The following is a 24,984-nucleotide window of genomic DNA, read 5'->3' on the forward strand; positions in this document are numbered from 1 at the left end:
TCATTGAAATCAACACGATTTGTCTGGCTTTTGAGCCAAGACTTTGCAATAAGTGCATATTTTACTTGAAACCCAGCCTCACTTTTAACTTTTTGACGCAAGATATAGATAGTTATGTCCTACCGAAAGTCCAAGGTCTTGTTAAAATGATTCAACTATTCGAGCTAACATATGAGCTATGAGGTATAAACGGACAAAGATAGGAACTAAACTACTGTATATCCGGCAGTTTTCGCGATGATCTAATTTTACTGAATACGTAGACACTATATCCTGCACATTTACTATAAGACACTTCGAAAATCGCAAGAAATGACTCACGCAAAATGAAAAGTGCTACACATTTTCCCCATTTACGAAAATTTTGTGACACGCGAAAATAACCCACGAATGTACGGTATAATATGTTACCGGTTTTTATCATCCGATGAGCATGAAATGGACGGGTCGTTCTGTTGTTAAAAAAAAGTTTTTCTGTAACATAGAATTCGAATACAGGCATTACAAGTTCCAGGGGAGATAACTTCTATACGGTAATGATATAACTTAAATTATCTCTTCTTTTTTTTTTGTAGAATATCATACTTTTATACTAAAATGCTTCAAAACGAGCAGTTTAAAAATTCATTACATCTTACCCAATGAAATCATAGTTACTAGATATCATTCTGTTGAATTTTAGTTCTGACAAGCGAACGTGGTTTTTAATTGAACAAAAGTAAAAACCTTATGGTATGTATAATGTATAATTTCATTTTATTTCTTTTTCGAATTTGTTTTCCAAGAGCGTAGTGCATTGAGTTAGAGCGTTGATTACAAATCTGTAAGGAATGAGTTCGAATCCCTTTGGGCCTTTCACGTTTTTGACCTTTCCAAAAAAAATTTAAAATTATGTTTTTGGTCAAATAGTGTATAAACTGGAAATTCTAAAACTGTGAAAATTTTTTGACTATGATGTACTTTTATTCACGCCAATATCGACAGGTGTCCCATACCACCTCAATCACTTTTCGAGGACATCGATTTTCGTGGATTAAACAAAATTTCCACTTTAGTTAAAAGCGGACAACTTTACCACCAATAACACGATTCGCTATAAAGTTAAATTAGAACTCTTTCGACTATAACACTACAATTGAAGTTTTGTGGATGTGAGAGAGTTTCAGTCGAATGTATATGTGTGCGTGATCCACTCCAATCAATGTGACAATTCATGATATGTAAAAATGCATCGTCATGGCCATTTTAGACGATATTATATTTTATTATATGATTGATTAGAACCATTTTAACAAGACCTTGGACTTTCAATAGGGCGTATTTATCTATTCCTTGCGTCGGTTTCAAGCGAAATATGCATCGATTGCGTAGTCTTAGCTTAAAACCCAGACAAATCTTGTTGATTTCAAAGAGCCATGGCTGAGTGGTCTTCAATGAAATGGCCAGGCCTATGTCACATTGTTGTTTGACACAACTACCCAAAGTCCAAGCTCTTGTTAAAATGAATCTGATTTCTAGCTCTGATTGGCTCATATCCAACTATATAGAAAAAAATAGAATGTTAATATATTCACCTGCACGTGATCTAAGAGGTCAATATAACATTGATTTTCTCTACATTCGACAATAGATCATCCAATGAAATATTGCGTTTATCAATTTGTTCGGTTATGTCTTCAAACTAAAACATTTAATTTGATATGTCTGTATCAATTCGTCGCTGAATCATATATTAAAACAATTAATACTTCCGCATCCGGCTTGATAAATATTGTACTTCTCGGGTAGCTAAATCATCGTATTGACCCCAAAAACAGAAATAATTGTATAATTTTGTATAACAATATAGAGAATACATGTAGTTTATAGCTAAAAAATCATATCACAAATTTTGAGGAAAATCTGATGGGTAATTTGTTGACCAATCAGATGCCTCCTTAATAATACACGGATCCTGTTTTGGTTTTTAATCATTTATTCTGATATTTTTTCACACATTTTTTGTACATATCTAATGCTCAAAATATTGACATGTTCCGAGCTCAAGCTTCAAGGAAAACTTGATACTGGTTGACCCCGTGCCGTGAAGGTTACAGCCCCTTGGGTTGTTGCACTTGGTTCTGACACCAAACTGAAAAGAAGGGTTCGATACGTAAAAAACTAAATTTAACGATGTTTAAGAATTGAACCATTCTAATGCCACTTTAAAGTCTTTTCATATACATAATTATAGCAGATCTTACATTCTTTTATGTCAACTTTTGATTTATTCATCGTTAAAAATAATACTGTACACTCACTTCCATAAAACGTCTTTCTCCCTGCGGGCTCACATCAATACAGACAACTCTCTTTTTGTTGGCGTAATCGTGTGGGTAGTAGGCGTAATGAACGAACTTTTTCTCTGTGCACCAGCGATCCTGGCGGTCTTGTTCACTGAGTCGGGAACATTCAGCCTCGTTCTCAAACGCGCAGACTCCGTCTGCTCTATCTCTGCAACCTCTGAACATGATTTCCATCGTATCAAAATCGTGCGGTTTCCAGAAGACGATCTGCGGCTCGTAATCATGGACATTGGCCGCCATTATGTAAGTCAAGATCAAGCGACGTGGTTTAACTAAGAAAAAAAAAGAATCAAAACTACTTCAAGTAGACATCGATATTCATCTAACTGCGCCTTTCGAAAGTTTAGAAAATCTGCATAGATTTGTATTAAAGATTAAACCTATAGGCAATACTAGAAACTAATATATTGGTTGTCTATTAGAGTAAACTGGCTTACATATCATTACGGGGTTTGTTCTTCCTATGAATACTCCATCTTTTGCGGTCTCAACACTAAAAGCTCCCTGATGAAAATAAAAAAAGAAAAAGAGACATTTTAACCATTTTAGATTCTATAAAAAAAACCATCATCATTATCTTAATATTTTTTTGTTAAGTCTTACGCTGTGCTCATTTATTGTGTGTGGTCCGTGCATTCTACTGAAGAAAAAACAAGATGGGTTGTGTCCCAAGCAATCATCTAGCAATGAAAATAAAGCTTTTAACTAGATATAATTATGTAAATCAAATAACATGCTAAGGGAATTTGATCAAACTTGTCGGTTCTAAAGTTGCCAAAGATCTTTCCTTTTACTTGCTCGAATATTTTGAATCATTTATTAAGAGTTAATTATTGGAATATTTCCGTTTTCTGCTTTTCATTGCAGCCAGCTGTCCACGGAGTGTCCAAATTTTATATAAAGCAATAGAATTTACTTTTAGTTTAATGGACGTAAATTTTCTGTGAATAAAAAGTACATATAATTAAAGTGTAAAATTGTATATGCAGTATCTTGAGGCCTTGTTAAGGGACTTCCATAATTTTCGCACAGAAATTTTGTTAAAGGCACGTGGTTTGGTTACGTTGTAAAATGTTCACTGTTCATGAATTCGTACCATTAAATTCACAGTGGCGCCCAAAAGACCCTCTCTCACACTGACAGTGAGTGAGTCGTGGGTTGTGGGTGTTGAGACACAGGCCTTTCCCACCGCAGAAATCCGGAACCCTGTCACATTCACCTAAATGTAAAAGATCCATCATATATCATATCGTTAATGACGTTAATGAGAAAATAAATTTGATTTAAGGGGGCCGGATGGACGTGGCCATATTTTCTACTTTGTCTACCTCATTGAAATGAAGATCTCTGTCAAAAATATATAAAGGGAAAAATCAGACTTTAAAGCTGAACTACATGGAGGATTTTCTTCACTAAATAAACGTTTATAGCTTTAAAAAAAATCATATCTAGAAATTAAAGGTAGATCTGACGGTTAATTTGTTGACCGAACAATCTCATTAATTAGTTTCACGAATTGACTCTCTCTTTAAAAAAAAAAAAAGAATAACATACCGCATGCCTCTCCGTATTCTCGTCTCTGCAAAACTTTTTCAATATCGACAGAGCTTAACTCTGCAAAAGCTAAATGGAAAAAAGCTAAAACGAAAATAAAATTCCGCATGTTTACGTTGGTCGACCTCTTCTGATAGTATGATAAGTTTATAAAGAGAGTTGAAACAAAACTTATATTTTTATCGATTTTATTTAAAAACAAATGCTTTTATCGATGTAAAAGTTTGCGGGGTAATTACTTTAATTTATGAATATTTTTTTTTAATAAATATATTTTTGTATTTACATTAGTAATTAGTATCAATATACGTTGTAATTTAAAAGGCGATCCTATTAAGATTACTGTTGATCTGCATTTTAGCAATTATGAGGTAAATTATTTACATTAGCAATCAAAACTGATAATCAAGCATGTAATTAATAAAAGCACTTACTAAATGTTAGTAGTGATGCCATCGTGTTTTTATACTCGAATATCATTTCTATAAGAGATGTATAGAAAATTGGATTATATACATAATTAAAAAATATAACAATAAAACATCTGTGCAAAAAAGCACTCAGAAACATTTCTTTTTTATATAAATTCTAGTTTGAAGGTACAAAATGTAAGAATTGCGCATGGAATGCTGATCACAAAACGAATTGCGTACTCGGCAATGGCGTACGCGAAAACTGTATGTAACAGGCAAGCAAGAATGGGGCAAGCAAGAATATGCATGCACTCATCTTTAAGCTTTGCACTTCGCAATAACCAAAAAGGGAACCGACCTTAATGAAAAAAGGCAACTTTTTCGCCTTTGTCAAATCAAAGACGAAATTACTTGTAAATAAAATGGTGATTGGTATTTTTTGGAATCAATAGCTAGGACATTCAGCTGAAGAGTGCAGCTTAGGCTTAAAGAAATGTCATTCAATGAAAAGAATAATTATATGTGAAGGTTATACAGCCGATTAACTGGTGAATGATACATTTGTTTAATTAATGAAATATTAATTTGAATCGAATTGAAGCCAGAATGAATATCTTTTCAAGATTTCTTATTTTCAACCGGTGACATCAAAAGAGCTAGAAAAGGACTAATTGGATATTAAAAGGGTTTATTTTTTCTTAATCTGCTGTGCATAAATAAAGATAAATTTTGCAATTGGAATCAAGCTATTAAAAAAAGAATAAGAATATTGTATTGGGATATACATGTAATTGGTTTAGTAACTACTTGCAGTTGGATAATTTTCCCTCAAAAATGTTCTTTTCACGGCATTAAGGGTCGTGTGTTCAGTATGTGTACAGTCGTAGCATCATGAGCAGATACAGGAGCCAAGACAGTGCATGTGAGAATGCATTTAATACCAAAAACTTTCTGTTCAAAATATGTTCACTTAGTAAGCATTCGCAATGTTAAGCATACTAGTATTTCTCTACAATCTCATTCTTCCCATGAGGTGATAAAACCCTTTCAGGGATAACAAACTGAAAGTCGTTACATGTATATTACTTCTGGTCATTTCCCCCCATAATTCAATGCAGTGAAACTGCATTACTTACATTGTATTTACGATATGATTACTTATTTACTATATGAAGTTTATTACAAGTTCAGTGTTTAAAAAAAAACTTACCGTATTTAGAGCAAACTCGATCTTAACAGCAATAAGTTATTAAAGGAAATTCAATTTTTTTATATACACGTATATTAAATGTCGTGTTCCTGTATATGCCATGGTGTGTGGAATCTTTTGATATGTCACTTTTAAGCGTGCGTGCCTAAAATTGAGAAATGTGTATAACGTGCTTGTTAGTTGAGAGTAAAAAAAGATACCTAATAAGGAAGGATCGTATTATTTTAGTAAAATCAAAGTTAATACCACTGCACTCAACATATGTTTTACTGATATGAGTTTTATCCTATATCTAATAATTATGCAAACTTGTTTTTAGCCATGCCGTATCAAAATTATACATTTTTTTACATTTGCATATTAAACAACCCAAAAAGAAAAGAACAAATTATTTCAATAGATATTATAGAATATTGCTATCAACTAGTTGTTCTGAAAAATTAAAGACTGAATTTCATTTATAGCAATTTTTATTTTCATCTTTTTTTCTCCGTTTTCTCACTTTTTAAGATTTGAAAACTACGAAAATTGTTAAGTCGTACGTAAAAAAAATTATCCCCCTTGTGCCGAGCAGTATTTCAACCAATGTAATAAATGTAAATTTTCACGTCATGTAACTATATTCTACCAATCATAATGCACAGGAAGTGCACAACCCGGAGACTGTAAATTATATCAACTCTTTATAAGGAAGACGGTAAATAATGTGAGCTATGGCAAAAATGGCAACCATTGTGGTTCCTCATCAGTTACCTTTCCTGTAATATTTTCATCATTCCAAAACACTTGGATATTTTATGATCAGAAAATACCATCAGACCGGAAATAGAAAGCACAAGAGAACTGATTTGTTCTTCTGTGCATAAATGACGTAAAAGGCTTAAGCAATTTGATACCTTTTTTGCCAAATATACCGAGTAAAATACTTTAAAATTGATTTGTTTTTGACAGCATTTTTTTTTATGTACATGTATACAACATACGAAATTCCCTAGCCTTTTTTATTGAGGATTATTTCTTTCTCTTTATATTGTATTTATTTAGGGTCGTTGCGTTTTTGGAATGTTTAACTTGTCACTTTGTCAGTTTGTGATTAACGATTTCTAATCCTATGTTTTCAGTTTGTTGTATTTTATGACCTAGTTATTGGAAATTACACTTTTTCTCTCAATACTGTCGTATCGAAATCGCCTTATATATATATCATTGCACATCAAATTTACACATTAGATTCAAGTTCAATTCCCCTTCGACACCCCCACCACCCCCTCCCCAATTTCTTTCCTTGTCCTGACTCTTACAACACGACACAACACAACACACAAAAATTCAACACAAAGTACTTTGTATTCTCATTTATTGGATTAAGACATCAAGCAACCATAAACACTTTCAATGACTGCACCCGGATGTGGTTTCCTGTATGGTGACCCCCATCAGGGAAATCTGGGTAATGTCCTGGTAATCGACAGCTTTTGCACACTTCGTAGAGGCACAAATAATTTTGAAAGATATCTGCAAGAAATTGATCAATCTAGTTTTATAAACATGTAGGATGGGTTTTTTTTGACATGTACGTATGAAGAAAGGGTAGGGCTGTAGGGAAAATAGGCTTTGCCCCCCCCCCCAATACACCCCGGAATGAAAATCTAGATCCACGCCTCAGATATAATTTACATCTATTTCATTGTGTATTTGAAAACCGAATTCTTGACTAAATGAATGATTATATCTAAGTTAAGATGATTTAAATTATTCATCATACTTATCCTTCTCAGACAAGAATAGGTAAAATATTTTATTCCGAATGTTTTACAATTAAATCTGTTAGAAAAGTTATTAATTCTAAAATTATTATGTGTGTATATGTATTTTCTTAAGTAGAGAGAGAGAGAGAGAGAGAGAGAGAGAGAGAGAGAGAGAGAGAGAGCTTACTGCAAACTTGGGGTCTCCGGTTTTGGGCAGCTCTATACAGAACTGATTTGATACGACATGGTTCTTAAACTGGGGTCTTTCCAAAGTTCTCAGGACCTGGGGCTCGGCGTAGGGACGTTGTAGAATTACTATCACTTTGTCTGCCTGGATTGGTACATATTGTAATGCATTGTAGAACATCACACGGAAGAAAAGATTGTGCTTTTTGTAACCTACAAAGGTAAGAAGCTGTAAATGTCATCGCCATTTCACTAATGTAAAATTTATAACTAGCGGAAATCTGTACTGTGTAACGGGAAAATGTTCCCTATTCATTTTTTTATCCATTTTCTTTCATTCTTAGTTGGCGAACTTAATTTTCTATAAGTGCAACTGTGTACGGGCAAATAAAAAAGGGTGAAGTCTTAAACATCCGTGATTTGGCAAATATAACACTAGTAAATATAACTTTAAAAGAAATACCCTGCTAGCACTCACCCCAGTAAATTTCACCCGTTGTCAGTACGGTCTTTCCTCCTCTTGGTAACTTAGCAATCAACTGGTTCGACGCCACATAATGCTAACCAAAAAAAAAAAATGATTCTAAAATTGAACCATTCAATCACAAAAATATGTAATAGAGACATTTAATACATCTGCTGGATTTGAACCCGGGTCCCCTGTCTTTCAAAACCAGCACCATACCGATCGAGATATTTAGGACGTAACTCACAGTTTATATTTCGTAAGAATGCCACATTTCTGACAAGTATTTTTATCAATTGCATTTTCTCGGGCATTTTCGGCAGAGTCCGACTGTTTTACCGAGCTCTGTCGGAGAGGCCCAAGAAGATGCGAGCGACAGAACAAAGAGATATCAATTGATTGTGTCTGTTTCTTTATAATTACAGTAGTGGTATAAATGGTACAACTTTACGTGATGGTGTAATAACATCAAACAGTCTTGAATCATGATTCTATTGGATGCAACGTAGTCGGGTTCCAACAAAATAATTTCTTTATTCAATATCAATGAATTAAATCAAATGGAAACATTGTCTGTGTTTACAACTTACAGTTTCGTGCAGGATCCATTGTCCCAGGCTTCTTCCACTCTCAAACGATTTGAGAAAGACACAGGCGTGTGTCTTGCAAGAATGATCTGTAAAAATATTTTTAATCATAGCTTTTAGATACATGTAACTATTCGTTCATGGTGTAAGGTCATGGCATGGTCTCTTATGTACTACAAATACTATTAGTTTCATAGCATATTTCATACATGTTATATGTTAAATCATGTTAAATGATACTGGTATATACTGAGAATTTGATATTAATATGATAATATATAAAGTGGAATGAAAACATGACCAAATCTAACGCAGGATATAAAAGATTTGACAAAACGACCATGAGTTTAGGTACATGATATCTGCTCTCTGGATCATGAAGCATTTTTAGACTTGATTAAGTCCAAATTTCAACCATTTATAAAATTACAATTTTTTCATAAAAGTACACTCGAAATATGAAATCATCAACATAATATAGAGACACATTTTAAAAAGCATTTCATTTTTTCGATGTTTTACATCACAAGACAAAACAAAAAGACAGTGACTTTAGTCTAAGACTGCAGAATGAAAATTTAATATACTAGTATATAGAAATCATTACCTAGTTTGATGCCGCACACGTGTCCGACATAATTGTGCAGTAGCAGACAGGGCGGTCTCCGTCCACGTGACAAATCCCACCATACAGGCAGACATTTCCACTACACGGTGCTTCATAAAAGTTCAAATATTATATTTCATTCTGCAAATATTTTTTATTGTTCGTCTTCCTTATCTGCCCCCACCGTCACCAATTTCTCTTTTTATCATTCATTCAACGCAGTTCTCAACTTAAATCATTTTAGGAAAAATGCATATATTTGAGGTCAAAAATGCTCAGGGTGTATTCGTTTGGTCGATTGGAGAACTGCAAGAGTAATCCTTATTTTCTCGTTTGCAATATGGAGATATCCGGTAGATCTACATTGTCTACTTTCCAAATAGCAGGTAGTCAATGGAGATCTGCTGGAGATATTCGGGACCAGTTCTGGAGGTAGCAAACGAATACACCCCTCAGACTTGAGGGCTGGTATTGACTTGAGGAAAGTTGCCGTCAGTGGGGCCTGGTCACAATTTGACGTAGATTTTTGTAATGGTTATAAAACAATGTAGATGTACATTTGCATAAATATATATTAAATATAGATTTAAATACGAAATTGTAAAATGAAATCGGCATACGATCAAAACGGGGTTTTTTTTTAGTTAGAGACAGAACGCCCTTTGTTTTAAAGGATAACTCCAATTGTATTGTGTTACTATTTAAAAGAGGCACATCATCTAAAGCTAGAGTGATTTTTGAATTTTGAAAAATTTCATCCCGCAATGATATTGTTTGGATTTAAATTCCGGTTTTATTTTTTGGATAAAAATTATCATTTCCAAAGGAATTTTTCTAAGAGTTTATCATAAGGAAGGGGGTTGTTTTGTTCTTTTATTAAGACTAGTAGGGTGATTTCACCATGCATCGGACACCTTTGGATTTTTCCCTTTGTTCACGCATCAAATATCGTCCAAATATAAATAAAACTTGTTTTAAAAGTTACAGGTTTTCCCCTTGCTTAATTATTGGAGAAAAAATTGTGAAATTGTTAAAAATGTAGAAAATAAAGCAAATTAATGAAGCGTTGAACTATTTCACCATGGATCGGACAATATTTACCAAGCATCGGACAGCTATAGCAGTGCAGTAGAGATTAAAAATAACAACATTTTCTGGTTTTAATGCAAAAATACAAATGTTCGGAAATATTAATTTATTCAATTGCTATTCATATTTCTTTTAATGTAAATCCTCAAATCTACATATAGGAATTTAGACTGGTGCTTTTGTTTAAAGGAATATTTATCATAAGGGGTTCTTTATCTTGCCAGCTCCTACAGGAACTTTGGACTTAAAAGGGTGTGTCCGTAAAACTCGATTTTTAAGTGGTTTGAGGAAAATGTTTGTTTCAATTATTTTTTAAATTTTTATTTTACTTCACATTTAGAGTATATCACAAGGAATGGGCACATAATCTCCATATTATTAGAAGAAATCATGCAGGGAAAACTGTCCGATGCATGGTTAATTTGCGTCCGATCCATGGTGAAATGAACATATGGTGCAATAATGACCTTGACATTAATTGTTCAAATTTCTTGGACTTATTTTAATCAAATTTTGTTTCAAAACTTACTTCTTTCTAATTATGTTACACAGAGAGTGCATTTTCACTAATTCACAATCAAACGCACAACATTCAAATAATGCTTTAGTGTAAAATCTTCGTAACTAAATTTTCAATAATGGCGTATTTGATGTCATTTTACGATGTCTATATTGTTATTTCTTTGACAATGTGACTGTCAAATTCTTAATAATGATAAAGTTCATTTGTTCTAATTCAGGAATATACGAAACAACATATGAGCGCATGCACATTTAGAACCATTTTAACAAGGCCTTGGACTTTCAGTAGGATGTAACTATCCATTTTTGCGTCAAAACAAGTTAAAATGATGCTGGTTTCAAGCGAAATGTACACCGATTGTGTAGTCTTCGCTCAACAGCCAGCCAAATCCTGTTGATTTCAAAGAGCCATGACTGAATGGCAAGCAATGAAATAGACAGACCTACGTCACATCGCCGATTAACACAACTACCCAAAGTCCAAGCTCTTGTTATAATGGTTTTATTTGTATTTTTTATAAACAAAGTTGTCCGATCCAAGGTATGTGTCCGATGCATGGTTAAATCACCCTACTGTTTTTAAAAAAAATATACTTACAACAACTTCCGGGGGGCGGAATTTCACTCTGAAATGAAATGTTAAAAGTAGATTTTTATGTTTTTAAAAACCATTGTGATCAATATAAGAGTTGAAATTGGTCAAAATTTACTTACCCGATCGACCAATTGTTTGTCTTCGTTAAGGTTGCTTGCAGCTGATACTCCAGCAACGGCTGCGATGAGCAACAGGATTGCACAGTGGATACTCATAATCAAACTGCAGAAGAAGACTAAATGAACTGTCCGCTACACTTTCTCTTTATATAGCCAATCAGTTGTAAATAGTATCATGTTTAACATCAAGAGTACTCTACTTAATGGTTACTTTAAAATAAAAAGCTTTCGTCAATTTAATAGCTTAAGATTAAAAAATAAATCCATAAACTATTAAATGACCATGTTTCCATTAGAGTGTGCATTAATTAAAAGTGATTTTTATGAATATTGCTAATGTAAGCGATGTCGTTAAACGTTTTTTATACATATTTTTTTTCTTTTATTCGTACCATAAATCTGACTTTTTATACGGACAATTTAATTAGTATTCTAGATAGTGTTAGTATTACCATATCTCACTCAACTACATGCTTGGAGTAGTGGATCCACGGAGAACTACTATTCAATTACATGTTGGTAAAGAGTTCGAGCCATCGATGCAACGTTACTTTTTTTCAAACCCAACTTGTTTATTTATTCCATTATTATTTATTACATTTATTCATTTATCAGTGTATATTTCCTCTTATGTTTGCATTGGAAATCTGCGACGTTCAATTTTTTATGAATACACTTTGTTAATTCGTGCGCCATGAGCACAAATATAAACGTCTCCACGTGTTTTGAGTATGTTCATTATTGTAAGATTAAATGAAACTTTGAATCTTACATAACCAATTTGATATGTACTTTTAAAAACAATCATTAATTTATATCTACTCCTAAAAAAGATTTTTCTCCACAAGGTTTCTGGCACTATATTTTTTGTCGCAAATTTATGACATGTTAAGACTAAGAGCGTAAATAATGGCTATATAGCTGCGATACATAATATTTCATACAAATAGACATCAGTATGAAAATATAAATATAAGCATTGAATGCTTTTAAAAATATCTATCGTAGGCAAATTTGCAATATTTTTGCAAAACGAATGGATGCCATCCAAAAATTTCATTTTATTTCATTTCATTTATAAAGTTTGAAAGAAAAATAACATTTTTATGATAAAAAAATTACTTTGATGCTGAGGATCGAAGAACCTTAAACTACAAAACATGTACATGTATAACCTAAATTTCACAGAAATTTAACAGAATGATTGATAACGAACAAAACATATATTTTGTCTACATGAGTATAATTGTTCCAGATAATTAAAGTATTTTGAAAAATTTTAAAATGTCGTTGCAAATAATTTTATAATATCCGTAGATGACGTAAAAAATAATTATTTGTGTCAAAATGGAAGGTCTCTACTAAAAAGCGTTAATAAATTCAGAAGTCTTCTTTAATATAATGTATCTATAACTATATATGACTTTCTGTGATATGATCATGCAGTTAATCTAATGTAAACGAATATAACCTTACAAAAACAAATCAAATTGATTCCCTGCGTACACAAAAAATTAACACTCATTTGGTGTACGTTGACCAAATCAATACCATACAAAATATTCAATATACACGTAAGACCTTTGATATATAAAATACATCTTTATTCGATTCTAACAATTTTGATGCTTATAACACAAACTCACAAAATTCTAAAATTTAATTTTATTCAACTTGAAATCTAAAGGAAGAAACATCTCCAATCCCGGCATCGATTACATCCCCTTTGTCCACTGGCCCTACACCTGAGGGCGTACCAGTCAAAATGACGTCACCTTCCTCCAACGTAAAATACTTGCTAATATAACTTATCAAAAAGGGTATGTTGAAGATCATGTCTTTGGTGTTGCCATCTTGTTTGGTTTGACCGTTGACCTTTAGCCACAGCTGAACATTTTCTGGATTCGGTAGTTTGTCTTTGGAAATTAGGTCACCTATAGGACAGGAAGTGTCAAAACCTTTGGCTAGGGTCCATGGGTGACCTTTTTTCTTAGCCTCGTCCTGAAAATGACAAAAAAAAAGAGATGGGTTTTTTCATTGATACGTGTTCATGTAGCATTATTAAAAAAAAAGAACCTTATCGTTAACAATCTCGAAAGGAATTCATGTAGTACATGTACGTTCGATTTACTTTTCTTGAAGTTAAAAACATTCAGTGATCAATGCAATAACAGAAAGATGAAGAATTTTAACATTCAGGTTCCTTTCAATGCTACATTTCTTTGCAGAATATCTCATGAATATTCATATAAACAATAGTTCAGCAATTCGGACCTCTTCGTCTACCTCTACTGCAATCTGATTCATTGACATTAATTATCCTTTCTTGAATCGCGTCTCCAAAATGTGATTACTTACATAAGCTTTATCACAACACGTGCTGACCTACCTGTAGATCCCTAGCGGTCATATCTAGGGCAAGGACGTAGCCCCCGATGTGGTCTGCGGCTCGGTCCTCTGTGATATGGCTCCCAGTTTTACCGATCACAATGCCGAGTTCTACCTCATGGTGGAGAGACTTGCAGTTTGGTGGAATCTGTTACGATGAAAAAAAAATGATAATTTAATCAACAAACTTCTTAGTGTATGAGCTGAGATAGCTTCATGGTTATTCAAATCACATTGCATATTTGAAGTTTATTCATATGCAATTATATAATGATATACATGTAAATATAAATTGAATCAGTGAAAAGTAAAATCATATTAAATGATTTCAGTTTAAAACTGAGCCAAAAGTTGAGCATTGTTAAAAGGATTAGAAGAGAAAACATAATTTCCACGTTATTCTTCATTTGGACATTGTCCATCATTTTTAAGCTCTGTCATAAGTAACCGACAACTGTCTGTGTACATGTACCTTAATGTTTTGTCCCTGGGTGACGTAGGAGGTGGTGGGCTTCAGGAAGAGGATAGGTTTTGTCGGGACGGCGTTCCCTAGCTCAGCGGCATGTTCCCTGAGGGAGACAGGGGAGATCTTTAATAATATGAATCTATCAGTACATCTAATAATTGACAAAAGCACGAATTAAGACATTGTTTGGTATTTAAAATAAAATATGTAAAATAATAGAGAAGTTGGATTACTATTTAAAAATTACGAACTGACATGTACTTCTGAATAATAATCACAATTTTCATTTATCGTTTAGATGTGTGTATTTATGCTAAAACAAAGAATAAATGAATATCGGAAAGTATTACATATGAAAGGCACTGCACTTTTGAAATTTTAATTTACCAAGATAAAGACCCCCTCCCATCTCCATCCATCCCCTCAGATTGTCACTAAGGAATTGTTTGTTTGTTTAATTACATACTTGATCTTTTAAAAACGTTTTTAAGAGAGGGTAGGGGTTCACTTCAAAGTATCTCCGGCTTAAAAAAGAAGAAGACGAATCCACCTCTAATTGCAGTCCAAATGTCAATGAAGAAGATTCCTTAATAAAATACATGGATACAAAGCTTTATAAATGTGTGTACTGTATGTATCATTAAATATGATTTTGTTTTTTATGGTTTAAGGTGACAAAGTCATAACGCGTTTTCCCCCAACCTTCCAACTGATTGGTTATTGAATGCCAAGCACAACTTTTCGGGCCATTCTGGTGGAGTTCGGAATAGTTCACCGTGATTAATTGAATGTCACATATCCCGTCGAGATTCTTTCACTCAAATCCAAAAGACATATTTTAATAAATAGTTGAATAATTGGGGTGTACTAAGCCCTAACATCTAATCATAAGAGCAAACGACATAAGCTGTATCCCGCACTGAAAATGTCGTATTTTCATTGCATATTTCATTTTTTCTTTTTTATTTGTAAGCAAAAGCTTCGTGAAGATGTTTAAAGCGCTATATTTACATTCTACTGTGTTTTTCCATTAAATTCTGTGATCTTCAAATGCCTCTAAATGCAACAAGAAGTCAAAGGTCAAATTGACGAGTTTTATTATGACGTCACACACGTTAAACGCTGTAAACTGCAACGTCACAAGCGAAAATCAAAGTTTACGCTTGCGGCTGTTACTGTGGCTCTTCCATTAATATTAACTTACCCTTCGGATAAGATAGGAATTTTAAGGTATGAATCACATTTGCAGACAAGGCAAGAAGTTAAGAAATGTAAATATAAGCATTGAATCATGATTTTTTGAAGTATACACTCTCATAACTGCAGCGGTGTGTGCATACAAATTTTCAGAACGCGCTAGCGCGCGTTACTCAATTTGTATGCACACACCGTTGCAGTTATGAGAGTGTATACTTCAAAAAATCATGATTCAATGCTATATTGTATTGCCTATTTAACTACAGGACAAACTTCTGCCAGAGTTCGTTTGTTGAAAAACTTCGAACATGTAGATGTAAGTTTGAATCTCAAGACCGAACTCTTTTCAGATCGGATTCGGGATTCCAAACATGCCATATTATGACCTGGTGGAGGGCGTGTATTCAAATGTAAAAAAAAAAATGATAAGAAGTGTTTTAAAAAAGCATCGTACTTATAATTTCTTCCGACTGCAACAATTTTCTTTCCAAGTTCTCGGAATCTGGACACTGTAGTCGAGGCCATTCTCTTGAACTATATACAAAACACACAACTCTAGGGGTCGTTTCAAAACCAAAACAAGCAAAGTCATAAAATTTTATAGCCGCGTCCACTCAAAGTAAAAGTAAGAAATCTAAATTGATTCGTAAAATGACACAAAATGTTATCATTCACTCATTTCTTAGTTATAGAGCAATTTTACTATCAAATATTGTTTTTCATACAATGTATACAATGCATACAAACCCGATCCTATTTTCAATGAGAACTCTCCAGTTTAGAAGATAGATAAATGCTTTTGTTTATTTCCGATAAATCGACATGCCGGGTGAAGAAGCATCAGAAGAAAAGGGTATATGTATTTCCACTTTGCTTGCAATATAGATGATTTGATATGATGCAAGATATGCTTATATTACAAAAACAATATCTTCTAACATGAAGGTTTATTATATGAAGAAAGATTTTAAAGAAAGGAAGTCGAGAACATCTGATCAATAATTGATCAGTTAGGCCAAATTATATTTATAGAACCACCATAGCCACAGATACTTGTTTCAGCGCTGAAGCCTAATAGTGTGATAATAAAACAATGTATCTAACTCCAAATTACGTGGAGTACGACCTTTCCCAGCCGAGATTAAATTGACCAAAATGCAGTAGTTGCATCACTTGCGTGCCTTTTGCCTTTATGGTTCATGTATTAATATCTAACTGATACTCTGATTTAGATGGGGAGCGCCTATGGTACTCTACATTTTCTTATTATATGGATTGTACTATGGGCAAAACTTTATCATAGAAACAGGTGCCTATGATTAGAACGTAAGAACTTAGGGAGCAAGCTAATGATTGTCAGATTTAATTTTTTTTTTTTTTAGATAAATCTATTCAGCATACAGCAGCACTGAGTTTTGGGTTCATATGTCTCATAATTGGAATACCATTGTGGTGGAAAACAACAGAGGTGTACCGGGTCAATCTGCCCTACTCAGATATAGCGGACCTATCGAATACTAAGGTAACTAAACTTTGCTACAGGTACATGAACTAGACTCTGTAAGATTCAAATGATTGTTTTAAAAAATTATTACGGTAGGTCAATATTCTGATCTTTTGTCAACTAAAATTGATATGGTGTTGATTTTATTGTTTATTTTATAAAAAAAATTGGTACACTACAGAATGAAAGTTTTTTTTTCTGTGAAGTCTTAATTACTTCTAGAATGACAAGATTTCTAATTCAGTTTCAGTTTACTATTGACATTGATGTGGTTAATTTGGAGAAGTCATGGACCGACAAAGATCTGACAGATTTGTCCAAGCTATTGAAGGCAAACTTAGGTAAAAATAAATGATGACGTCTTTATGTTGCAAAACATACTTTCTAAAAGTGAAAATAAAATGATAAGCCAAACCATGCAGATCTATATCAAATTGATAATTGTTTTTTAATTGTCGGACTTGTGAAGGACTAATTAATTTGAAAACTTGTAAAATATTTTAAATTCTGTTTTCAAAAATATGTGTAGCTGATGACAGGAAAGTTGGAGCTATTTTCCCAAAGTACCGTGTGGCAGTCCGACAGGCAGCAGAACAACAATCAAGTGACGTTACTTCACTGAAAACATTAGCAGGTAGCGCAAGCACTGATTGTGAATTTAATAATCTTATATTTAGCTAATTGTATTGATAACTGAAAAATTTAACTGTTCTCTATCAATACAAATCATTAATATTTTTTAAAGACTTTCGTTGGTCATGTTGATATTGTCAGTCACAGACAGTGATATTTTTGAAGTTATTTTTCATTTTCACGATGTCTTACTATTTTTGCATTAAAATTCTTTCTTTACAACAGTTCTTGCAGAAAAACGAAAGCGAAATTTTAAAATCTTTGAATGGTGCTTCTCGCAATTTTACATGGATATTAATCTCTCATGTTTAATCAGGAATCTACAGTAACATGATACTTTTTTGGGCATTTTAGCACTTGATGAATATTTCCATGGGGAGGAGTCTTCTGTCAACAAATACCTGATTGTTTTGATGCCTGTAAACAATGCAGTGGTTAAACAGACAACCATTGGGAACTACAGGGCAGTATATCTACCAGCTGGAAAAAGAGGTACTCAAGACTCTCTCTCTCTCTCTCTCTCTCTCTCTCTCTCTCTCTCTCTCTCTCTCTCTCATGAATATTATTTTAGTATTTTTTACAATGCATGGCAGCCATTTTCATAATTTGTTTATACCGGTACATGTAACTTTCAGATCTGAAGACAGTTTCAGCTGAGGTCACAGAGATCCTTCATAATGTGTTGGTCAGAGAGGATGCATTGCTGAAGTCCTTTCAGAATTTTCTGGGTGCCAGAGAACCAAAGGTATGATTAAGATGTGTTTCTAACACAAATGCATTTTTGTCATCAATATAGAAATGTTAACTTTACTGATACATGTATATCACAGGTTTACAGATTATGAATCATGAACTACCTTAACCCATTTGATAATGAATACTTTTGCATAATACTGCAGCTATTTACCAATTATTTGGTCATCTTGTAGCTTTTTTGTTTAATTTTGTTTTCGTAAGAAACTTTGGCCATCTGTTAATTTGCTTTTACTGTTCATTGTACATGTATTTCTGTTAGGTTTGGTTTTAGTTATTTTGAGTAACAACAGATTTGAATTGAAATTATGTCATTTTGTGTGATGGGAATTTTTAAAACGGACGAATTCATGGATCTTACATGTACATGTTGGATATTAATTGACACATTTTATTTCAAATTTGAATTTGATGTTGAATTGACAGGATAAAGCAAGTATGAGATCTCTTAGCTATCACCAAGGCTATGACATATTGTTCACCTTAGTGAACCCCCAGCCTGATATCCTGGATATTGATTGGTCAATCAAGGAGGCAGTGGAAGGTACATTTAACACACTGAAATTTACAATTCATATAACACACTAAATAGTGTATATCCATTTTTTCACGTGTCACAAAATTTGCAAAAATATATAACTTTGCTTATAGCAAATAATACCGGATATAATTTCTGCAAATTGGATATTTTGCGATGAAAAAGTGATTGTAAAAAAAACCTACAAAAATTAGATCATTGTGAAAATTACCAGTTGTAAGTTATGATGTGAATCTATTTTCATAGATTATTCAATCTTTGTTATAGCATAAGGTATTGAAGATCTTACAGATTTTTGTTCAATTTTGCATTATATTTATTTATACCATCCAGACAACCCTCCTAATATTTTGCTATATTTGCATCAGAAATTCTTTTAATTTATGTTTTCATAGACCAGGCAGTCCTGCATATCTTCTTCTTCTTTTTTTTAGCTTACCTGAGTCCTATGGTCAAGCAGCTCTCAGACTACATCAATCTAGATATCAAGTCACAGGTCAGATATTTATAGATATCTTCAATCTAGATATCAAGTCACAGGTCAGATATTTATAGATATCTTCAGTCTAGATATCAAGTCACAGGTCAGATATTTATAGATATCTTTAGTCTAGATATCTAGTCACAGGTCAGATATTTATAAATATCTTAAGTCTAGATATCTAGTCACAGGTCAGATATTTATTAATATCTTCAGTCTAGATATCTAGACACAGGTCAACTATGAGTACCGGTAGATATTTCAAGTTGTACCGGTATGTAGCTATTTTCAGATAACTATAAAAGTCTAGGCATCAGGTGATCTGTTAAGTATATACAAGCAGACAAATTCAGAATAAGATCAACCCTCGTCTTTACACTGTAGATGTTATTTTTCACCGGCCTCAGAAGAAAACCACACAAGGACAAAAAGAACTCAGGTTTCTACTATGAGGAGACAGATTTACCACACACCATTAATCCTTTGGAAGCCAATCTAGGTGAGAGAAAGGGAGCAACACCTGAATTCACAGTATTTACTTAATCCGCAATAACACATGTATTTCATGTATGATAGAACATCAAATTTTTTGTGTATCAAACAATCTTTTTACAAATTCAAAGTGGCAGTTTCATACGTATTACCATTGCTACTTTTTCAGGGTCACATGCCTCCAATAATCCCATGCTGAACTTCATTGTATACGTACCTAGCAGGGACCAGCACCCTTTACACATTGTCCTTAAAAATGGTAAAAGTTTAATAAATATTTTACATTGATTATTAAAGTTAACTTAAGAGCACTTTTATAATCAGTACCAGTTTACAAGTAAACATATAACTGGATTTTTCAATTAAAATAAATATTGAGTCTAAATGCAAATTCCTCTCATGAAAATTGTTGTTTCCAATACCTACATGTAAAGATATACATATTTTGCTAATTTCCCCCACATGTCTCTGATTAAAAGGTGAGAAGGTGAAGACCAACTCCTTTTTGAGCCCCCAGTGGGGAGGGATTGTGGTCCAGAACCTGCCCTCACCCCCTCCCAACTCCAGCCTCCCTGTCAGAGTGACGGTAGACATGAAGACTTTGATGGAGGTGTTCCTAACTCAACTCAGACTCCTCATGGACTTCAACATTCAGGTACATTTTACTTAAGGAACTTTGATCCTTTAACAATAGAGATAACTCCCACAGAGGTAAATTGCCATTAATCCATCATAATATTTTTAAGTTGAAGAGCAACATTTTATTGTGTTTAGAGTACACATGTATTATTTTCGTAGAGTTTCCAGTTTGTTGAGTTGGAGGGGATAGAGTATAGGGGTTGACTATATTAAAAGTCAGGATTAAGGTCAAATGCTGTGTATTGATATTAATCTGACTCATAATCTGACGCAAATTTAGAAGCATGCTCTCTTATGAGGGCGTGCTGCACCTTCCTCAATATACTCACTTTGTTGTAGATGAAGTGATTATAATCAAGAAATTTTCTCATTTTACAGGTCAAGAAAGACCTACAAGTCAGAGAAGTAGGAAATGACGTAATTAGAGAATGGGTAAGAAGATCTGCAGATCTTTATGTATGCGTTAAATATGGATCTGCTTAGAAACCAATTTTAGTCCACAAAATTATGTTTATCTCGTCAATGAAAACTGAAGCTGAAGCTGTATTTTTGAATGTCACATCCCTCCTTTGAGACATCATGATAAATCGATATGTGTCATGCAGTGATCCCCCTAACTGGTTGTGGCAATGTCTTTATGAAAATCTTAACTGTTAGTGTGTGTTTGACCGAGTACTTGTATGTTGGAATGTAAAAATTTGATAATTTTTAAGGGTAAAATTTTGCCGTTTTGGTTTGTCTTTCAGAGTAGAGAAGTCACAAACTGTGTTATTGTTTATAAATCTGTTCCCTCAGTGAATAAAATTTGTGAAATTATAGTCATTTTAAACTGGCCATCTGTATGATAAACATGAAGATAATTTGAAGTCAGATTTTTCTGTGTTGACCAGGAGCTGGATAATTGGCTGAGGAAGAAATGTCTGGAGAACTTGGCCACGTCTATATCCACACTGCAGTCCCTGACCGCGCTCCTGGAAGGAATCAGCAATATTGTCATACAGGATGACATAGGACAGCAGGTCTCCCTAATTGCAGCTTCTTGGGTCTCCTGCGGAGCTCCAAAAAAACACTGAATGTTTTACATAGTCATCCATAAAACACTGAATGTACTGTAGATTCCTAATTAAATGCGAGGAATTAATTTCCGCGTAAAATCGCGAGAAGCGAAATTATAACAAAAAATTGGTGATCGCGATTTTATATTCTTGTGATTTGATACAAAACAGCGGAATTGCAGAATTAAGTACTCGCGTAAAATAAGGAATTTACAGTATTACATAATCATCCATGACAACCCCCCCCTTTTTATAAAACTTGATATAAACGCAACACATTTTACGATCTGTTGAAATGTGAGTTAGACTTCATTAAAGTCAATGATATACCCTAAAATATAATGAAGAAGCGACATACAAGGCTGTCTAGCCGATACTTATATTAAATAGATCTTGATATCTAACATATGATATTGTTTATACATTCGAGGTGCTTGTCCGAGCTCTGCCAGAAAGGCCCGAGAATTTCCTATTGCAGGTCTTCCCACAATTTATATCATTTGTGTTTATTTAATAAATTATTTGGAATTATACTTTGTTAATGACATCAATTTTTCAAAAATTTCAAAGGTTGTTTTAAATTTTTTTATGATGGACAAATTTTATTGAAGTCCCTCTATTTATTTTTAATGTTTCTCTTTTGGTCAAGAGTAATCCCTTCATAAATGATATTTTGTTTTTTGTTTTTTTGCACATGCATTGCATTATACCGTATATCCGTATATTTACGCTTTATTTTCGCGATGTCTTTTAATTCGCAAATTATTGAATACACTGAAATTATATTCTGTATTATTTTCTATAAAAAACTATTTAAATCGCAAAAAATGACTGGCGCAAATTAAAAATGCTACACATTTTCCTTATTTTCGCAAATTTTGTGACGCGCGAAAAAAAACGGATATATGCCTAATATGGTATTAACCAACCATTCATTCTCACACTTCTGCTTTATTATCTCTGTAATCTATGGATCTAGTTTTATTTCATACAGGTGGAAAATGCAGTGACTGGGATAAAAGAGGCCCACAGACACCTGTCCAGTGGGCAGATAGCCCGGGCTTTTACCCAGTCCCGGAAGGCCCTGGCCTCATCAGGTGCATATTTCTATCAGGCTTTGCCCAGTTTTATCCAGAAGTGGATAATAATTCATTCCTTGACATTCTAGATATTATAAATATCTATACATTTATTCATGTTATATGCTGGTGACTTTGAATTTTGATTATACTGTAAGTGAACAAATCTTAAATTAGAAAATTGTCCACAAAATAAGTTGAATCGTGAATAATTCATGCCCCTTTTTGAATTGGCACACTTCCATGAATGAAATCTAATCCATTGCAGTGTTGCTTGCACTTTAAAAAAAAAAGTTATATCTGGGTTGGTTTTTCATCTCTAAGAACCCAAGAGATTAACTCTTCTATTTGTGGATTGAGAATGATAAATATTCATGAAAACTTTAAAAATTCAATAAGTTTGCCCACATTTGTTGAGAATATGACTGGTTATGGGTTTCTGACAATGTACATTTATTTAAAATACGGTACATGCTGCTGCCTGTTACCCTGAATCAATAACATTGTTGTAGCTTTAGTATAATTTTTTTTACACCCAATCTGTACATACAATTCCCTCACCACACAAAAAAACCTAATGCATTGAAAGTTAGTACACGATGTATAGGGTTTGGAAGGTTTTATATACATGGATATGTATTGCTCTGTCATTATTTACATGTATCTTGTGTATGCTTTTCTTTCCATTACTGTATCTATATATTGAATCTTATTCTAACTCTCATTTCATTGCAGAGAAAGCTTTCTTCGATCCGTCCCTCCTAGAACTGCTGTATTTTCCAGAAGATCAAAAGTATGTATCAGATTCAGTTTCCAGCTCTTGGTAGGCACAAAAACCACCAAAAAAAAGTTAATTTAATGCAAACAGATCAGAATTGGGGGGGGGGACCTCATGTTGTTGATTTTTTACAAAACAAATATAACCTATTGATCAAGGAACTTTTACAAATCATCAATAATTTAAATGATTGAATGCCATAAAGAGTGTTCAACCATGACAGGTAAGCCGAGATAAAGATTAAATGATCAACACACTGCCACTCTTCTGATAATTTGTTCCTGTAACCAGTTAATTTGTTCCCAAACTATTTGGGACCGGATAAATCCCCACTGGTTTTATGACTGACATATCATTAGGCACTGATGAAACGAGAGGAACATGAACTTGGGTATTCAGATATTTGTACAAGAATTTTTGTTCTTGAACAGATTTGCCATCTATATTCCTCTTTTCCTACCCATTGGCCTACCTATTCTGGGATCATTATTCAAAGCCATCAAGTGGATTAAGTCCAAGAGGAAACAGGAACCAAAGACTGAATGATTTATTATTTTCCTGATCTACATACATGCATGAAATTTTTTCATTCAAATACTTTTATTTTCATATACATGTGTTACTTTTGTTAAATTGAACAAGTTTGATTTTGATTTACTTGAAAATGTTCATGCATACATTTGATTCATACATGTATTCCTTTTATACCATGTTAAACATATTGATACTGAACAGAAAAAAATTCATCATCTAGTAAACATAATCAAGTACAGTCAAACTTTGTTATCTCGAACTAGACAGGACTGTTTAAAAATTTCGAGTATCTAAGAATTCAAAATATCAAGGGTAAAATACTTTAAGAAAAGAAGCTGATACTCGTAAACCACTTTGACATTTCTATTGTATTGGAGATATCAGTAGAAGACAAGTTCAACTGTAATTGTATTAGTTCAGTCAGGTTATCATTGAAAATGATAATAATGTAGAATAACAGTCATACAATGGATTTGTTATGTATGCGCTATAGGCAACCGCATGTTTTATTTGTACATGTTATTAGGGACTAATAATTTTGATTTTTTTTTCATGTAGAAAATTCTTTTTAAAGAAAATGCTGAGAGAGAGAGAGAGAGAGAGAGAGAGAGAGAGAGAGAGAGAGAGAGAGAGAGAGAGAGAGAGAATTTATTCGCTAATAATTATTCTTAATTATTTAACCAGAGAGGGAGAGAGAGTAAATTTCATTTGCGCATAATGTAAGGAAATAAAACATCAAGTGCTGATACACGACAATAAAAAAGACTGTACTAAAAGATATTTGTTTGGTGCTTGACAATCTATATTAGTTTTATTAAGCCCCTTTCACAATTGGCGCATGAGCAGAAACGACAAAATATTCGTGCGACCGAAAATATTAGATATTGTTCATAAAGTGTTGCCAAAATCAATGCATATGAAAAAGTACTCGAACGAAACTCGCAGGATTCAGAGCGACCGTTGCGCGATGTAAACGCATTGAATCTTGCGATATATCTTTCGTCTA

The 24,984-nt window shown here is 33.3% G+C and overlaps 3 protein-coding genes and 1 long non-coding RNA gene across 5 annotated transcripts; 1 reads left to right on the plus strand and 3 right to left on the minus strand.

The window, feature by feature from the left end:
• Positions 1-1,957: 1,957 nt before the first annotated feature.
• LOC105344528 (uncharacterized) lies at positions 1,958-4,044 on the minus strand. The gene is made up of 6 exons (XM_034474997.2): positions 3,900-4,044; positions 3,442-3,564; positions 2,949-3,025; positions 2,783-2,849; positions 2,301-2,617; positions 1,958-2,131 (listed from the first exon to the last, which is right to left on the minus strand). The coding sequence occupies exons 1-6, from the start codon at positions 4,006-4,008 to the stop codon at positions 2,012-2,014; spliced, it is 813 nt and encodes a 270-aa protein (XP_034330888.2). The 5' UTR covers positions 4,009-4,044; the 3' UTR covers positions 1,958-2,011.
• A 2,820-nt stretch (positions 4,045-6,864) lies between these two features.
• LOC105344527 (uncharacterized) lies at positions 6,865-11,564 on the minus strand. Its single transcript, XR_010708859.1, has 7 exons — positions 11,442-11,564; positions 11,326-11,353; positions 9,117-9,226; positions 8,513-8,598; positions 7,935-8,016; positions 7,458-7,669; positions 6,865-7,037 (listed from the first exon to the last, which is right to left on the minus strand). It is a non-coding gene; the product is annotated as an uncharacterized lncRNA (long non-coding RNA).
• Positions 11,565-13,086: 1,522 nt separating this feature from the next.
• LOC105344524 (oxaloacetate decarboxylase, mitochondrial) lies at positions 13,087-16,306 on the minus strand. Of its 2 annotated transcripts, none has more exons than XM_011452306.4 (5): positions 16,240-16,306; positions 15,947-16,026; positions 14,302-14,398; positions 13,831-13,977; positions 13,087-13,442 (listed from the first exon to the last, which is right to left on the minus strand). In XM_011452306.4, exons 2-5 carry the CDS (start codon positions 16,015-16,017, stop codon positions 13,107-13,109), a joined length of 651 nt encoding a protein of 216 aa, XP_011450608.3. In that variant the 5' UTR covers positions 16,018-16,026; positions 16,240-16,306; the 3' UTR covers positions 13,087-13,106. The 2 variants fall into 2 exon arrangements, with proteins under 2 accessions (XP_011450608.3, XP_019929359.3); XM_020073800.3 differs by having other exon boundaries at positions 16,218-16,266.
• LOC105344525 (GPI transamidase component PIG-S) lies at positions 16,248-24,755 on the plus strand. Its single transcript, XM_066068845.1, has 16 exons — positions 16,248-16,345; positions 16,875-17,014; positions 17,241-17,337; positions 17,526-17,630; positions 17,984-18,121; positions 18,265-18,374; positions 18,809-18,926; positions 19,355-19,416; positions 19,786-19,900; positions 20,063-20,152; positions 20,373-20,548; positions 20,911-20,964; positions 21,423-21,551; positions 22,582-22,684; positions 23,402-23,459; positions 23,876-24,755. The coding sequence occupies exons 1-16, from the start codon at positions 16,315-16,317 to the stop codon at positions 23,988-23,990; spliced, it is 1,641 nt and encodes a 546-aa protein (XP_065924917.1). The 5' UTR covers positions 16,248-16,314; the 3' UTR covers positions 23,991-24,755.
• Positions 24,756-24,984: the final 229 nt, after the last annotated feature.

The sequence above is a fragment of the Magallana gigas genome, chromosome 8 (assembly GCF_963853765.1).
Source record: "Magallana gigas chromosome 8, xbMagGiga1.1, whole genome shotgun sequence".
Lineage (NCBI taxonomy): Eukaryota > Metazoa > Mollusca > Bivalvia > Ostreida > Ostreidae > Magallana > Magallana gigas.

Coding starts and splice junctions, on each gene's coding strand:
- LOC105344528 (XM_034474997.2), bottom strand. CDS start 4,008: ATGCGGAATTTTATTTTCGTTTTAGCTTTTTTCCATTTAGCTTTTGCA. Junction 3,565..3,899: donor AGAATACGGAGAGGCATGCG/GTATGTTATTCT, acceptor TTTTACATTTAG/GTGAATGTGACAGGGTTCCG. Junction 2,618..2,782: donor AACAAACCCCGTAATGATAT/GTAAGCCAGTTT, acceptor TTTTTTTCTTAG/TTAAACCACGTCGCTTGATC.
- LOC105344524 (XM_011452306.4), bottom strand. CDS start 16,017: ATGGCCTCGACTACAGTGTCCAGATTCCGAGAACTTGGAAAGAAAATT. Junction 13,978..14,301: donor CCCAGGGACAAAACATTAAG/GTACATGTACAC, acceptor TCATCGTAACAG/ATTCCACCAAACTGCAAGTC. Junction 13,443..13,830: donor TGACCGCTAGGGATCTACAG/GTAGGTCAGCAC, acceptor TGTCATTTTCAG/GACGAGGCTAAGAAAAAAGG.
- LOC105344525 (XM_066068845.1), top strand. CDS start 16,315: ATGCCGGGTGAAGAAGCATCAGAAGAAAAGG. Junction 17,631..17,983: donor TTCACTGAAAACATTAGCAG/GTAGCGCAAGCA, acceptor TGGGCATTTTAG/CACTTGATGAATATTTCCAT. Junction 21,552..22,581: donor AGGATGACATAGGACAGCAG/GTCTCCCTAATT, acceptor TATTTCATACAG/GTGGAAAATGCAGTGACTGG.